At 52.1% G+C, this 12,564-nt stretch overlaps 2 protein-coding genes across 7 annotated transcripts in view; both read right to left on the bottom strand.

The window, feature by feature from the left end:
* abcd1 (ATP-binding cassette, sub-family D (ALD), member 1) overlaps positions 1–5,125 on the bottom strand; it is a 14,684-nt gene extending 9,559 nt beyond the window's left edge. The window contains exon 1 of one of the 2 annotated variants that reach the window (XM_007541926.2): positions 5,020–5,125. The gene's annotated coding sequence lies outside the window, so the exon portion shown is untranslated. Of the gene's footprint in view, positions 1–4,764; positions 4,840–5,019 lie in introns of those variants that run through there. The other variant, XM_016665968.1, reaches the window with a different exon arrangement.
* A 470-nt stretch (positions 5,126–5,595) lies between these two features.
* Positions 5,596–12,564, bottom strand: part of ccdc120a (coiled-coil domain containing 120a) — a 32,007-nt gene continuing 25,038 nt past the window's right edge. For 2 of the 5 annotated variants that reach the window (XM_016665971.1, XM_007541931.2), the window contains 9 exons: positions 11,868–12,107; positions 11,663–11,790; positions 11,466–11,579; positions 11,057–11,201; positions 10,116–10,172; positions 9,442–9,541; positions 8,613–9,316; positions 8,242–8,503; positions 5,596–8,109 (listed from right to left, as the gene is read on the bottom strand). In XM_016665971.1, coding sequence (XP_016521457.1) covers positions 8,004–8,109; positions 8,242–8,503; positions 8,613–9,316; positions 9,442–9,541; positions 10,116–10,172; positions 11,057–11,201; positions 11,466–11,579; positions 11,663–11,790; positions 11,868–11,901 — 1,650 coding nt within the window. In that variant the 5' untranslated portion in view covers positions 11,902–12,107 and the 3' untranslated portion in view covers positions 5,596–8,003. Of the gene's footprint in view, positions 8,110–8,241; positions 8,504–8,612; positions 9,317–9,441; positions 9,542–10,115; positions 10,173–11,056; positions 11,202–11,465; positions 11,580–11,662; positions 11,791–11,867; positions 12,108–12,206; positions 12,296–12,564 lie in introns of all 5 variants that reach the window. The other 3 variants (XM_016665969.1, XM_016665970.1, XM_016665972.1) reach the window with 3 other exon arrangements.

Consider the following 12,564-nt stretch of genomic DNA (forward strand, 5'->3'; position numbering starts at 1 on the left):
CTGTGGAGCGGCCTGCTGGGCTGCGACTGCTGGCGCTGCAGCTGCCGCTGCTTCTCCCAGACGTAGTCCAGCAGAACCTCGTTGTAGCCCCCCCCTCGGACGCGGACCCCCCCCTCCGGGGCCGCGAGGTGGTTTCTGCCGCGCCGTTCCGTCAGCGACTCAGAGCTCCAGAACGACCCGGCCGCGTTCGTTCCCCTGGAAACAGTGGCTCCGTTAGGCCGCAGCGCCCCCTGCTGGGTCCCACCCTCGTCCTCCGGGGGGGTGCTGTGGGTCAGGAGGCTGTCAGAGCCGTTGCTCTGGCGCGACGCCCGACAGCCCGCCTCCCGCCCCGCGTCGGAGGAGGAGGAGGAGTCCTGGGAGCGGGGAGGGGGAGGGGGAGGCTGCGAGGGGGGCAGAGGAGGGGGCTTGTTGTTCTCACGGTGTTCAGTCCTGAAAGGTCAGAGGTCAGGTGGTGAGAAACTCTTCTGATTGGCAGGCACCAAACATAAAACTAACTGGGCAAACTGGTTTTTCCAGTCAGGAACACCCGAGCGGATCATGGAGGTCCGGCATACCTGCTGAGCACCGACGACTTCTTGGTTTTGTTCTGGTTGAAAACCTCCACAGGAGACCCAGCAGAAACCAGCAGGGGGCGACACTGAGACCCACCGTTGTCTGTCAACACAGAGACATCCACATCAGCACTGAATCCTGCCAGGACTTTACCAACCATCTGTCTGCTGAGATTTAGGCCACGCCTCTGTGGTTCTGAGATCCCAGCTGCCGGTTCTGGAAGCTGTCTGGGTCCGTCCCCATAGTGAGGATGTTGAGATGCTCGGTGATGTTGATGGTAGAACCAGCAACTAGCATGGCCGTTCTACTTCCACTGCAGAACATCAGAACCTGAGGTCATCCTGCTGGTCACCATGACGCATCGCAAAAGTCCTGGAGGGACCGGAGCTGACACAACGTGGACCACCAGACCAGGACGCGACAGGGCATCGGAGTTTGGTAGATGACTAACTGGTTAAACTGATTCTTGGAGGACCAGCATCCAGTGCATCTACTGTCACCTGTCAGGCAGTTCCTAAATTACCCTCATGGGGGCGCCACTAGTGACATCAGCTGCTTCAGTCTGATCTGATTTCATCCTGACGTTTACAGAACATCAGATGCTGTCGGGACGTTTTTGTTCTCCTGAAACCAGAAACCCTGCCTGTGTGTGTGTGTGTGTGTGTGTGTGTGTTACCGTTGTCGTTTCCTGCTGAGTCTGACGTGGAGCTGCTCTCTGATCTCAACGTATCCTCTGGAAAAACACAGAAACTGTGGTTCAGGATAAAGGCAGGAAGAGGCCTTCCTTCCAGAAACAATGGCGTGTGTGTGTGTGTGTGTGTGTGTTTTGATAGTTATGAGGACTTACTTTTGTCCACATGGTGTACAAACATACTGTATTTTCCTGACTATAAGCCGCAGATATCTCCAGGTTTTCCACAGCGATGCAGCAGCAGCAGAGGGGCGGACAGCCACCATCTGAGTTATAACAGGTCAATTGAATATCATTTATTACGGTTGAAAAAGAAAAAGGTGCCAAGTTTAGATTTAACTGAACTGATTATGAGTTTGAAGAGAAAAGTCTCCTTCGTGTTGCTACTAGCATGAACTAAATGAAAATGGCCGCTTTCTTCTTCTTCTTTAGATTCCAACAGCAGCTTGCATCCATTATTGTTGCACTACTGCCATCTACTGGATCCTAATATCTGTACTTCAAATTCTCATAATGATCCCAGTATTATTTAAAAAATGAAAAATTCACTTCCTGCTAAAGAGCCCCCTGGTGGTTGAAGAAAAATCCACATTTAAGCCGGATGGTTCAAAGCTTAGGAAGAAAGTAGCAGCTTATAGTCCGGAAAATACGGTATTTTGTGGGTTCGAGGTTACAGTGTGGAAATGAAGAGACGCTGCATGTTATTGTTTATATCCAGGATTTTAGCCCTGCAACAGGAAGCTGGGGGCGGGACCTGCTGTGTGACATCACACCGCAACGGGTCCATATAAGTGTGTGTTACCTGTGTGGCAACCCCGGTGCACCGTCCTCTTGCCGTGGTGTGTGTGAGTGTGTGTGCCATTCTCAGAGTCGCTATGTTTCCTCAGCGCGGCGCTGAACAGCGTTTTTCTGGGTTTGGACCGCTGGCCATCTTCTTCCTGCTTCACACAAACAGAACCAGGTCAGCCAACCAGCAGGGGGCGCTGCTTCATCAGAGCCAGACTACACCTCCAAACAGAACCCCAGCTGGTTTTACACTAGATCCACCTCTGGGTTCTGCTGGTTCTGGACCGGAACAACAGAACCTTAGCCTTCAGATGCATCAGAACCCGTCACTGCAGAACGAAACGGTTCAGTCCCACGGCCCAGTCAGAGGTTCGGTTATCGCCTGGTTCTGTCTTAACCTGATGAGAAACCCGGCTCACCTCCACTCGACATTTCCTGTTCCCCTGGCGGGTCGGAGCCGCTCGTCTGCGGATGCAGGGCGGCTTCTCGCCCGCCTCCAGAGGGAAGTCGCTGGGCACCGCACCTGTCAGCTCCTAACCAATCAGAGCACAGCACACACCTCAGTGCACAGCGGCCGGACCAATCAGGCTTCACTTCCTGCTGTGACATCACTCACCGCCTCCTGGAGGCAGATTCGCCTCAGCTCGGCCAATCTCGCGCTCAGTAGCACCTGCAGGCTCCGCCTCCTCTCCTGCAGCTCTGCCATTCGCTCTTTTTGCTTCCTGCTTGGACAGGTGAGGGGCTCTGCACACAGGACACAGGTGAGACAGGAAGCAGGAAGCAGGGGAGACGGACATATTTTACCAACTATTCTCTCTTACCAGGTGCTAAAATGAGTTGACCTTTGACCTCCATGGCATGCACTTCCCATGTGACTCCGCCCCCTCGTCACTCCGGTCCTGACCACGGAGCCCGGCTCACCTGTGGCGCGCCACCAGGTGTTCCTCACCTGCTGAGCCACTTCATAGACCCTCCAGTGGTTCTCACCTGCAGCCATCCAACAGGTGAGACGCTCAGGCAGCTGCTGCGGCTCCCATGGTGGCCTGCAGGGGGTGTTCAACCTGAGAGCAAAACCACAGAAGAAGAAGAAATATCAGGAGTTATGACAGTTTTAGGGCAGAAAATCAGATTTTTCTCACTGAGATGTAACATGAACACACAAAGAAAACTTCTTCCAGGTCAGAACCAAAACCAGAACCAGAGAGGGTCCGGCCCGTCAGACCCAGTTCTGCTGCTGCAGCGCCTCCTGCTGGGCAGACAGTTACAGCTCCGGATTAACGGCGTTGAATCAAAACAAGTAAAACTCCAACATGAAGAGCAGATTCTGCTGCTGATCCCATCTGAAGCGGTCCAGTGACCCGGCGGGCCGGTTCTCCTGCTGCTATGCCGGCCGCCTGGGAACAGGAAGCTGGCAGCAGGAAACAGGAAGAAGGAAACAAGTGGCAAAGAGACGGGAAGAGAGAGAGCGAGGGAGGAGTGAACAGCACTGGGAGTCACTGGACGGGTCAGAACCAGAACTTTCATCTGGCCCAAACGCTCCACAGCATGACCAGCCAGGACAGTTCTGGATTAACAGAACCAACAAAAAACTTTCTGTTTCCATCTCTGTTCCAGCACCGAGCTCGGTCCATTTGAGTCGGATTCTGGTTGGGTTCTGTCACTGAGTCTCACCACTAAGCTGTTTTATTATTGTTGTTTTTCTTTTATTTGTTTGCTGCGCCCTGGGGGTCACGGCCTCTAAAGGTAAACTCCTAGTCCCGCCCTGCTGTGTCCTGATTGGCTGCTGCGCCAAACAGCATAAACATGACGGACTCTGCTGCCCCCTGCTGGCTGTGAAACAGAATTGTTCCGACTGAAGCTGCTTGGCTCTGACCAGAACCAAAAGGCCCAAACACGGTTCATATGTCACAGGCTGAGCTGAATGAGACTCACAACCACCTTGATTAGTTTGTTGGTTTTTTTCCCAGAAAATTCTTGATGACTTTTCCCTCACTTTTTTAAATTACCAACCTAATTTTATTAGGAAAATATCATATACATAAATCTAAATTCTCAAATCAGAAACCTTGCTTTTCAGCCTTTAAATAGAAATTCAAACAATATATCAGAACTCTTCATTTAAAAAAAATAGAAAACCCATTGAGACAAAGGATATGTGCGCTNGTTACAGATACCTACCAAGATGGCTGTCATCTACAAAATTCCCAGAAGTGTGACATAATGCCCTCTAGTGGAGGCTTAGAGCTACATAACATACCTCATTACCTTAATACAAATAACGCACAGCTTCTTTGTTTCATGATTGCTTCATGTTTTTATTTTAAACATACGTTTGAATACTAAAGCACTGGCCAAATAAGGTCACCATGAACAACGTTTTACATAAAATGTACAACTTTTCTGACATACATTATTTATCAATGTATTAAATGTAGGATTCGTGTTCAATGTGTATTTAAAAACATAACTGCATTAATCGAGAGAGAAATCTCACGACCCCCTGCAGTACCACCGGGATCCCCACAGGGGGCACGACCTCTGCTCTAGTTCTACAAGATCTGTACTGATTACACAGTTGTGGGCCTGGTTCGGTTCCATTAGTTTTTGAGGTGACATTTTAACAACCGAACTCCAGAGTTCTGGTCCAGTTCCCCACGGTGGGATAAAGCCTGACAGAACCGGGTCGGGTTCGGGAGAACCCGGAGTCGGACCGTAACTCCGGCAGCTTAACTTACTGAACTGGTTCTGGTTCCGTTATTGATCCATGAAACATAACGATCACCGAACTTCTCGGAACTTCCCGTCGCGCATCCGGACCGAAACCTTACCGGCCGGTGTTGGGGAAGCTAGCTAAAGCTAACGGCTAACCGGAACTTTGATGTGGAAATATGTCCAAAACAGTCAAAGTTTCCGGATCCGACCCACTTCTGCCGAACAGAACCCGTCCGTCCGGGTCGCAGGGAGTCCCGCTGCTGAAGCAGAACCCTTACCTCATGGTCGAACCGGTCCGGAACGAACTGGTGTCTGGAGAAAGTTTAGTCCGTGCAGCCTGTTCTGAACCCCGGTTTGACCGCTGCGGCTTACCGCCGCTGTGAGGACCGAGTGTTACGCAACGAACTGCGAAAGCTGAAGAACGTTCGTCAGCTGCTCAAATTCACAGAATTCATTGTAACTCTAAAGAACGTTCTTTAAGCATCACTGCAGGCAAGACACGTCATACACATATATCTGTTGAAAATTTAAAACTGTTCCGATGTTTCGGGAACGTTCTTTCTTTAATGAACATCTGGTGTCGTTCTCCTGCTTGAAGACCGTCAGGTGATTTTTCCATTCGGGGATCCAGGAGACGGAACCGGAACCTCTCCGAGGCTTTAATGTTCACATGATGTTCTGATCCAGAACAATAAGAAGCTTTGATCTGGTTCGGATCCGCTGCTGTACGACAACGAGAGCAGCAGGGGGCGCTGGAGTGCTTTAGACAAACTGGACTTTCAGTGAGAAGCACAGAGAGCTGAGAACGGACAGAACCGAACCTCCTGGGTCCATGAACAGAAGGAGAGCAGAAACGTATTCACAAGTTTTATTTACACACAAAAACTACAAAAAACATTCAGTCCATCACAGAAGCTGCGACGGTACCGGCCAGGTCCGGTTCTGGAGCTTTCAGAACACACGTCCCTGAACAGGTTTTGATTGGACAGAGAACATGCAGCACACACACCGTCAGAACCGAACCGGATCCCCCATCCCTCTCCCGACCAGATCAGAACTCCTGCAGAATCCCAGCGGATACCGACCGGTACCAGCTGGTTCTGGGCTGTCAGCAGAACCAGTTTCAGGTCCTCAGGTTCTGCTCTGGCGAAGGAGGCGTGTCCAGCTGCGGTCACATGACCAGAACCAAACACCTGAGTGGCTGCAACCAATAGAAGGGCAGCACCATAGGAGTGGGCGGGGCTTGTTTTACGGTTCCTGTTCATATTCATGACTGAGGTTTAATATTCATATTTAACAAAAAAAAGTTTCATCGTTAAGAAAATTCAGACCTCTGAGCTGCAGCGACCCAGCAGAGTAACTGGATCAGACACAGAACCTCAGGGACAGGTGAGGCGAACACAGCAGGTGTAGAACAGTACCGGCCGTATTCACAAAGATCCTCAAACTCCGAAGTTCACCCGTTGCTAGGTATGGTTGACCCCGTTGCTAGGCATGACGCGTGACGCTGTTTTCTAGGGTTAGGGTTCTTCATCTATTCAATGATTGTTGCCAATAACTTAGTGGAGCATTGCCGCCACCTGCTGGTGAGGAGGGTGAACCGAAGGCTAAAAATAAACTCATCCTCTCATGTCAAATGGATTTGTTATGAAACTAGAATGTCTCTTGGTATCTTTTATCTTTTTTAAAATAAATCAACAGGTCCAGGCTTGGCTGTGATTGGTCAAAACACAAAACAAAGACAAAAAAAACAAAAACGCCTCCAGTGACAGAAATGAATCCAGACTTGAGTAAGAAAACGATGAAACTAAACTTACATTAAATGCCACTCAGCTACTTTGTCTCAGGAGTCTTTGAGAATACAGGCCCAGGTGTGGAACAGCACAGGTGTGTGAGGACAGGTGTGTGTGAAGAGAACAGGTGTGTGTGAGGACAGGTGTGTGTGAAGAGAACAGGTGTGTGTGAGGACAGGTGTGTGTGAAGAGAACAGGTGTGTGTGAAGAGAACAGGTGTGTGTGAACACTGATTCTTCTCAATAAAACTGATGTCCTGCATTAAAAAACATCATTTCAGTAACAAAAGTTTGTATAAAATCAGATGACATCAGATCCGTAGAAAACAAGACCAAACAGTCAATCGATGATGAAATCAATCACCGCAGTGACATCATCGTCTGATTGTCGTTCTGATTGTTTTTGGTTCTTTTGTTCTGAAGCTCTTTAAACCTGAAGCTCCTTTTATTGCTTCAGACTAAACCTGCATCCTGATTATGACCTGAAGTTGACCGGGCCCAAAACCCAGGTCCTGGTCCGGGTCCAGAACCCAGGTCCTGATCTGGGTCCTGATGAAGATGGAGGTCCGGATACGGGACAGGATTTCCTCCAGGTTCTGGTGACATTCCTAACTTGTTGGAGATCTGGACTGTGTCATTGCAGGACCAGAACTTTCTCCTGGACCCGGATTCCCTGATCTCGTTCTCCTGGATCTCAGTTCTCTGAGCCGGCCAGAACCGGGCCGGTCCGGTCCTGTTACAGGTCCAGTCTTGCTGGTTTGAGGATGAAACTTGGTGCTGGATTCATAGTGCAGGGATTCTGAGTCCAAACTGCAAAGTTACCTGATGCTTCCGGTCTGGACTCACCTGAGGCTTTAACAGGTTGACACCTGAGCTGATCAGGGCTGGTGATGTCAGCTGGTGATGTCAGAGAGCAGGTGAGGCTCTGTCTTTGGGGCGTACAGGTTCCCCTCTGGTGGCTGAGAAAGAGTCTGATTGTCTGAGCAGAGTCTGAGGACCAGGAACCCAGAACTTGGACCGGTTGGCGCTCCACAGTCCAGCTGTGGCGATACGAGAACCGGCTAACGGGAACCTTTCCGGACCAGGAACCTTGAGAAGTGAGGGACTCTTGCTCCTCAGTGCAGGGTTCCTTCTTGACCCAAACCAGTGACTCCAGTTGGACACTGTTCTCTCAAACAGCGGTAAACCATCGGTCCTCTGCTGGGTTCAGGCAGGTTCTGGTTCTGGTTCAGGTTCGTGACTCCTCCAGAGACCACTGAACACTCTGATGAGTAGATGGTCTTCCTTAGCAGACCCTCTCAGGTCAGATGAAGGTCTTGGTGAGGCGAACCTGTCTTTAAGGTTCATGGGGCGTCTGGGTGTTTGGCTGGTCTCTGAACTGGGTCAACTGGTTCATCAACACTCAATCACAGGAGGTCCAGAGAACAGGGCAGGTTTCCGTCCAAGTCTCTTCCTCTGATTGGCTGGTGATCAGACCAGAGTCCCAGGAGACGGCTGGTCCACCGCCAAGTCTCTGAGGGGAACTTCCTGTTTCTGGGACAGACAGGAGTCCTGGTAGAGCGAGCTGTCCACAGACCTGACACAGAGAGGGAGAGATGGCTTCTGGTTTCATCTTCAGCTCACATTGAGGTGGAGAAAACTAATAAAAAAGTCTTATGGTCTGGAAAGCAAGGCATTGTGGGGGATGAAGTTGTTGGCGGACCCCTACCTCCCATGCAGCGGATGTCCGTGGAACGTGGCGGAGTGCGGCAGCGTCTGCTTGTGATGCGGCGCGGCGTAGTGATGACTCTGATAGGTCGACTGCTGGAGGACTCCGTGGGCTGTGCGTCTTCGCTGCAGGGCATCAACCCCTCCGGTCTGACCTTTGACCCCACTACTCGGCTTAGAGTTGGCACCTGACGAGACCTTTCCACTGGCCTGGTTCTGGTGGGTGGATCCTAAGGTGTTCCTCAGGTACCAGTCCCTCAGACCTGTGAAGAACACATCAGATGAAGTCACACCTGAGAGCAGGTAGAGGGTTCCTGACCTTGTTTGATCCACCAGGTGGCGCCAGTCGGGGTTTCCGTGTTGTTCCCTTACCCTCCAGGGCCAGGGCCTTGTGGAGGCTTCGGGTGGCCTCCTCCAGCTGGGAGTCCTGCTGGGGGGGCAGCTGCGGCGGGCGGGGGGGCAGGAGGTGGGGGTGGGGGTCTGGCTGGATGGTGGGCGGAGCCTGTTGGGTGATGTCACCGTGGTTCTGTTGCACTGGCAGGAACGGGCCACAGGACTTGGTGCGGGTGACGGTGACTCTCCGTTGGTCGCCGTGGTGACCGCGGTAGATGGGCGGGGCTCCCACGGGCTGCTGGGCGGAGCCGGCACTGTGGAGCGGCCTGCTGGGCTGCGACTGCTGGCGCTGCAGCTGCCGCTGCTTCTCCCAGACGTAGTCCAGCAGAACCTCGCTGTAGCCCCCCCCTCGGACGCGGACCCCCCCCTCCGGGGCCGCGAGGTGGTTTCTGCCGCGCCGTTCCGTCAGCGACTCAGAGCTCCAGAACGACCCGGCCGCGTTCGTTCCCCTGGAAACAGTGGCTCCGTTAGGCCGCAGCGCCCCCTGCTGGGTCCCACCCTCGTCCTCCGGGGGGGTGCTGTGGGTCAGGAGGCTGTCAGAGCCGTTGCTCTGGCGCGACGCCCGACAGCCCGCCTCCCGCCCCGCGTCGGAGGAGGAGGAGGAGTCCTGGGAGCGGGGAGGGGGAGGGGGAGGCTGCGAGGGCGGCAGAGGAGGGGGCTTGGTGTTCTCACGGTGTTCAGTCCTGAAAGGTCAGAGGTCAGGTGGTGAGAAACTCTTCTGATTGGCAGGCACCAAACATAAAACTAACTGGGCAAACTGGTTTTTCCAGTCAGGAACACCCGAGTGGATCATGGAGGTCCGGCATACCTGCTGAGCACCGACGACTTCTTGGTTTTGTTCTGGTTGAAAACCTCCACAGGAGACCCAGCAGAAACCAGCAGGGGGCGACACTGAGACCCACCGTTGTCTGTCAACACAGAGACATCCACATCAGCACTGAATCCTGCCAGGACTTTACCAACCATCTGTCTGCTGAGATTTAGGCCACGCCTCTGTGGTTCTGAGATCCCAGCTGCCGGTTCTGGAAGCTGTCTGGGTCCGTCCCCATAGTGAGGATGTTGAGATGCTCGGTGATGTTGATGGTAGAACCAGCAACTAGCATGGCCGTTCTACTTCCACTGCAGAACATCAGAACCTGAGGTCATCCTGCTGGTCACCATGACGCATCGCAAAAGTCCTGGAGGGACCGGAGCTGACACAACGTGGACCACCAGACCAGGACGCGACAGGGCATCGGAGTTTGGTAGATGACTAACTGGTTAAACTGATTCTTGGAGGACCAGCATCCAGTGCATCTATTGTCACCTGTCAGGCAGTTCCTAAATTACCCTCATGGGGGCGCCACTAGTGACATCAGCTGCTTCAGTCTGATCTGATTTCATCCTGACGTTTACAGAACATCAGATGCTGTCGGGACGTTTTTGTTCTCCTGAAACCAGAAACCCTGCCTGTGTGTGTGTGTGTGTGTGTGTGTGTGTTACCGTTGTCGTTTCCTGCTGAGTCTGACGTGGAGCTGCTCTCTGATCTCAACGTATCCTCTGGAAAAACACAGAAACTGTGGTTCAGGATAAAGGCAGGAAGAGGCCTTCCTTCCAGAAACAATGGCGTGTGTGTGTGTGTGTGTGTGTGTTTTGATAGTTATGAGGACTTACTTTTGTCCACATGGTGTACAAACATACTGTATTTTCCTGACTATAAGCCGCAGATATCTCCAGGTTTTCCACAGCGATGCAGCAGCAGCAGAGGGGCGGACAGCCACCATCTGAGTTATAACAGGTCAATTGAATATCATTTATTACGGTTGAAAAAGAAAAAGTTGCCAAGTTTAGATTTAACTGAACTGATTATGAGTTTGAAGAGAAAAATCTCTTTTGTGTTGCTACTAGCATGAGCTAAATGAAAATGGCCGCTTTCTTCTTCTTCTTTAGATTCCAACGGCAGCTTGCATCCATTATTGTTGCACTACTGCCATCTACTGGATCCTAATATCTACACCTCAAATTCTCATAATGATCCCAGTATTATTTAAAAAACGAAAAATCTTCTTTTTCCCCTCAATGCTGTTTACTGATCAGCAACATTCTCAAAATTCAATTCCCTATTAAGACCTAATTCCGTTTTAATGGCGCTTTCTTCTTTTATTTCCAATTTTGACTGCCGATGATTCACTTCCTGCTAAAGAGCCCCCTGGTGGTTGAAGAAAAATCCACATATAAGCCACATGGTTCAAAGCTTAGGAAGAAAGTAGCGGCTTATAGTCCGGGAAATAGGGTATTTTGTGGGTTCGAGGTTACAGTGTGGAAATGAAGAGACGCTGCATGTTATTGTTTATATCCAGGATTTTAGCCCTGCAACAGGAAGCTGGGGGCGGGACCTGCTGTGTGACATCACACCGCAACGGGTCCATATAAGTGTGTGTTACCTGTGTGGCAACCCCGGTGCACCGTCCTCTTGCCGTGGTGTGTGTGTGTGTGAGTGTGTGTGCCATTCTCAGAGTCGCTGTGTTTCCTCAACGCGGCGCTGAACAGCGTCTTTCTGGGTTTGGGCCGCTGGCCATCTTCTTCCTGCTTCACACAAACAGAACCAGGTCAGCCAACCAGCAGGGGGCGCTGCTTCATCAGAGCCAGACTACACCTCCAAACAGAACCCCAGCTGGTTTTACACTAGATCCACCTCTGGGTTCTGCTGGTTCTGGACCGGAACAACAGAACCTTAGCCTTCAGATGCATCAGAACCCGTCACTGCAGAATGAAACGGTTCTGTCCCACGGCCCAGTCAGAGGTTCGGTTATCGGCTGGTTCTGTCTTAACCTGATGAGAAACCCGGCTCACCTCCACTCGACATTTCCTGTTCCCCTGGCGGGTCGGAGCCGCTCGTCTGCGGATGCAGGGCGGCTTCTCGCCCGCCTCCAGAGGGAAGTCGCTGGGCACCGCACCTGTCAGCTCCTAACCAATCAGAGCACAGCACACACCTCAGTGCACAGCGGCCGGACCAATCAGGCTTCACTTCCTGCTGTGACATCACTCACCGCCTCCTGGAGGCAGATTCGCCTCAGCTCGGCCAATCTCGCGCTCAGTAGCACCTGCAGGCTCCGCCTCCTCTCCTGCAGCTCTGCCATTCGCTCTTTTTGCTTCCTGCTTGGACAGGTGAGGGGCTCTGCACACAGGACACAGGTGAGACAGGAAGCAGGAAGCAGGGGAGACGGACATATTTTACCAACTATTCTCTCTTACCAGGTGCTAAAATGAGTTGACCTTTGACCTCCATGGCATGCACTTCCCATGTGACTCCGCCCCCTCGTCACTCCGGTCCTGACCACGGAGCCCGGCTCACCTGTGGCGCGCCACCAGGTGTTCCTCACCTGCTGAGCCACTTCATAGACCCTCCAGTGGTTCTCACCTGCAGCCATCCAACAGGTGAGACGCTCAGGCAGCTGCTGCGGCTCCCATGGTGGCCTGCAGGGGGTGTTCAACCTGAGAGCAAAACCACAGAAGAAGAAGAAATATCAGGAGTTATGACAGTTTTAGGGCAGAAAATCTGATTTTTCTCACTGAGATGTAACATGAACACACAAAGAAAACTTCTTCCAGGTCAGAACCAAAACCAGAGCCAGAGAGGGTCCGGCCCGTCGGACCCAGTTCTGTTGCTGCAGCGCCTCCTGCTGGGCAGACAGTTACAGCTCCGGATTAACGGCGTTGAATCAAAACAAGTAAAACTCCAACATGAAGAGCAGATTCTGCTGCTGATCCCATCTGAAGCGGTCCAGTGACCCGGCGGGCCGGTTCTGCTGCTGCTATGCCGGCCGCCTGGGAACAGGAAGCTGGCAGCAGAAAACAGGAAGAAGGAAACAAGTGGCAAAGAGACGGGAAGAGAGAGAGCGAGGGAGGAGTGAACAGCACTGGGAGTCACTGGACGGGTCAGAACCAGAAC

This window comes from Poecilia formosa, unplaced genomic scaffold (genome assembly GCF_000485575.1).
Source record: "Poecilia formosa unplaced genomic scaffold, Poecilia_formosa-5.1.2 Scaffold642, whole genome shotgun sequence".
In the NCBI taxonomy this organism is placed as follows: Eukaryota; Metazoa; Chordata; class Actinopteri; order Cyprinodontiformes; family Poeciliidae; genus Poecilia; species Poecilia formosa.